Source organism: Atta cephalotes (assembly GCF_000143395.1).
Source record: "Atta cephalotes unplaced genomic scaffold scaffold00008, whole genome shotgun sequence".
Lineage (NCBI taxonomy): Eukaryota > Metazoa > Arthropoda > Insecta > Hymenoptera > Formicidae > Atta > Atta cephalotes.
The window spans coordinates 3,177,854-3,181,392 of record NW_012130072.1 but is presented as its reverse complement, the minus strand read 5'-3'; the positions used below and the strand labels follow the sequence as shown (position 1 = coordinate 3,181,392).

Here is a 3,539-nt window from a genome sequence, read left to right as displayed (position 1 = left end):
GAAACATCAATAATCAAATATTATTATTTTTGTCATTTTTATTTCATAATCCTTAAAAAAATCCTTTTTATATATAATAGTTTTGATTCCTAAATTATAATAAATATGGATAATTCATTAAAAATGATAACTCAAAATATGACCAACAATTTATATTTACTCTAACTCATTGTTTTATACATATATAATTTTTTCATTTTTTTAAATATGTTTTTTTAAAAAGAAATAATAATGCGAAAAATAACCATTTAATAAAGATAAATATTTTTATTTTTACTATCAGACATTATGAAAATAAAAATCATCTATGCAATAATATATGTATATAATTTTGTTATTAATTATTTACTATCACATATATTTTTATAAAATATCATTTTACATATTTTCTGCATACTGTTGTGCCGCAATTATGTATATCAGCACAAGATCCAGGATCATCGAAGATTCGAATATAATTATTATATTACAACTTCATTTAAACTTCGATTACACTTTTTATTATTCTCGAACCGCGAAAAGATAGAGTAATACGTCGCATGAATTATACAATGATTTACTCGCTTGCTCGCACTTTTCAATATTTATCTCGTGTCTTTGCCGCGTCAACTTCTAATCAGTGTCATTCGGCGTCAAATTATAATTGAGTATCCGCGATCGAATTCTCTGCACTGATCGTGCAATTAGACCGTATCCTCGTTAACTTAGTTTTTATTTTATAATTTTCTTTTTATTCGGTTATTCTTTCTTACGAGTTTCACAACTCGGTTTCTCACCTTGATCGCGTTATCGTTTATTAGGTCATGAGCAATCGCACTCATGACAAACTCAGCAAATAACTTACAGTTGTCAATAATGCTGTAATGTCAATATTTTGTAAAAACGTTTATCAAAGTTATTGCTTAATACATCATATTTTTTTTAATTTTTCTTATTGTCCATTAATATCTTCAGTAGTCCGTTAGATCGTTAATGTCTTCTTTTTCAAAGAATGCAGATCGTTACTACTACAATTCTAATTTTCTTTACACAATACATGTGTTTATATGCCGCGAGTGATTTAAACATTTTCGACAATATAAATATTTTTAAAAATTTAACAAATTCCTGTGTCTTCGGTGTTACATCGGTATCAATGGTTTTGTTCACCAGGTAAAGTACACTCGTTAGTATCTAATGTTAATTTATTTCTCACGTCACTTACGTTCGTATTTCTTTCAGTAATATTCCTCAGGGTAAATTTATCGAAGTAAACAAATCCTGCGATTTTTTCGATTCATCAAAATCAGTCTTCTTTATAACCCATGGTTTTCTTGCACATTCGTACTGGCCTAATTTTTATAAGCTTACCTCTTTACTGTTAAAGGTAAATATTTTTTATACGTAAGAATAGAAACAAAAATCTCTCAAATTTCTCTCTCTTTTTTTTTTTTAAATTTTATACATTACATAAGTAATAGAAAAATATTGTAATGCTTGCAGTAAAATAATTTAACAGAATATGACTTTTTCTGTAGAAAGACTGTACTGTATTTGTGCTAGATTGGTCTAATGCAGCATGCTATAATGACCCTGTCATCATAAATCTGCTAGCGTATCCTTTCGCAGTACGTAACACTCGCGAAGTTGGTGACTACTTGGCAAGGTATAGCTACTTTACAGTGTTAATAATACAGATATACATAATAAATATAAATCCAAATTCAAATAATTCCAGTTTCAAATGATTTTCCAAATAATATTGTAATAGTAGATAATAATTAATACCTATAATTAGTATATAATGTAAAATAGATATAATGATTATTAAAATTTAATTTTGTATATATGTACATTGTATATATTATATTGAAAATAACAAGAATTAAATGATGATATTAAATCGAATAAAATACGATGTCTTTAGTTCATATATATTTGTAAAAGATTTTTCTTTCAGCTACGTCAAATCGGTAATGAACGTGTGCAATGTTCCATTGAAGAAGATCACGCTTATAGGCCATAGTCTTGGCGCGCATATAAGTGGTTTCGCTGCGAAGAATCTTCAGAAATCAAATTACGGTAAGATTCCGCTACTCATCGGAACTGATCCCGCGGGTCCCTCATTCTTATTTAACAATTGCAAGGATAGATTTTGCAAAACAGACGCCAAACATGTAGTAGCTCTTCACTCATCATTTCTCGGGATACAAAAATCTATAGCTCACCTCAATTTATGGTTCAATAATGGCATTTCGCAACCAGCATGTGAGTAATTAATTACTATATTTAAAGAAATATTCGGAAAATATGTCACTATAGTAGTAACAAAAAAGAAAATAAGAAATTATATAATATAAATTAATAATAAAATTTTTTGTTTTAGGCTCATTTTTTCAGTTAAACTGCTCGCATAATATAGCTGTTGAATATCTGACTAATACGCTGTTAGATAATTGTGTATATATCGGTGTTCCCGTATCGTAAGTTTTTTTATCAACTAACAGCATGTTTAAATTAAATTAATAATAAATTTAAATTAATCATTTTGTAAGTTTTTCTGAACAATTTATAAAATAGACGCTACGTTGTAGATAAAAATCACATTACGTTATTTATTTCTACTTTTTTCAGGTCTAGAATATTCCCGTTTCTTAAGTACGTATAAATAAAAAAATAAAATTTCTTTAGAATTTCTTATTTATACCCAAGCAGAATAACAAATCACGGCGTCAAAATTATATCAAAACGAATCGGCAATGATTAAAAAATAACTTTTAATGATCATTTTGGAGTCATTTTGACATCATTTTGATATCTTAATCTTGTTGTTCTGCTTGGGTAGACAATTAAAAAAATTTTTTTACAACTACAATATTAGGTTCGACTTGCTTACACTTAGCATCTTCGCTTTTTCTCTTTTCGCCAAATATATCTATCTCATTTTAAGTGTAAAAAGTGTAAAAAAGTGTAAGTCGAACAAATCAATTATTTATTATGATTACGTACTCTTGCAGTGTCATACCTGGTTGTTCTTCCGATATTACTAAATATATTGTGGTGGATAGCAATATATTCGACAATAATTATTCTACAATAGGAGATTACTGTGTATCCGTTACATCGAAATATCCTTACTGCCTTAAGAGAAACAAGTTGTAAAAGATCTATGTAATCAATTTAATTTATAATAAAAATAAAATTATCAATCGTACAATTTAAGAATAATTAATGGCCGCAGTACAGACTCTTGTATAACGTATAAAATGCATAGAGCATAAGAGAATCATCCAATCAAAGTATTTCTTTTTCATGAAATTGGAGAAAAGGAAAGATTCTGATGCGAAAGAGCCATAGTTTCTGTATGATTTTACATATTTCATAATTGATTTATATTATGTATATGATGGGAGGATGAAAGTTGTGCGCTCCTAAAGCAGAGAGGAGATGAGGTGAAAGTGGAAGTTAGAGAGCTTCAAAGGAAGAGAGTGGTAAATTGCATTACGTGAATGCTCCATCGACATAAAATGAATTACCAATGGCAGTGATGGAGGTAGAAA

General features: G+C 28.2%; 1 protein-coding gene across 1 annotated transcript; it reads left to right on the top strand.

The window, feature by feature from the left end:
* Positions 1 to 1,096: 1,096 nt before the first annotated feature.
* On the top strand, positions 1,097 to 3,141 carry LOC105627356 (phospholipase A1-like; the record flags this gene model as incomplete). The annotated part of the gene is made up of 7 exons (XM_012208641.1): positions 1,097 to 1,152; positions 1,222 to 1,366; positions 1,518 to 1,645; positions 1,940 to 2,247; positions 2,366 to 2,462; positions 2,614 to 2,637; positions 2,997 to 3,141. Coding segments are annotated over 7 exons (903 nt in total), but the record flags the coding sequence as incomplete, so codon positions are not given.
* Positions 3,142 to 3,539: the final 398 nt, after the last annotated feature.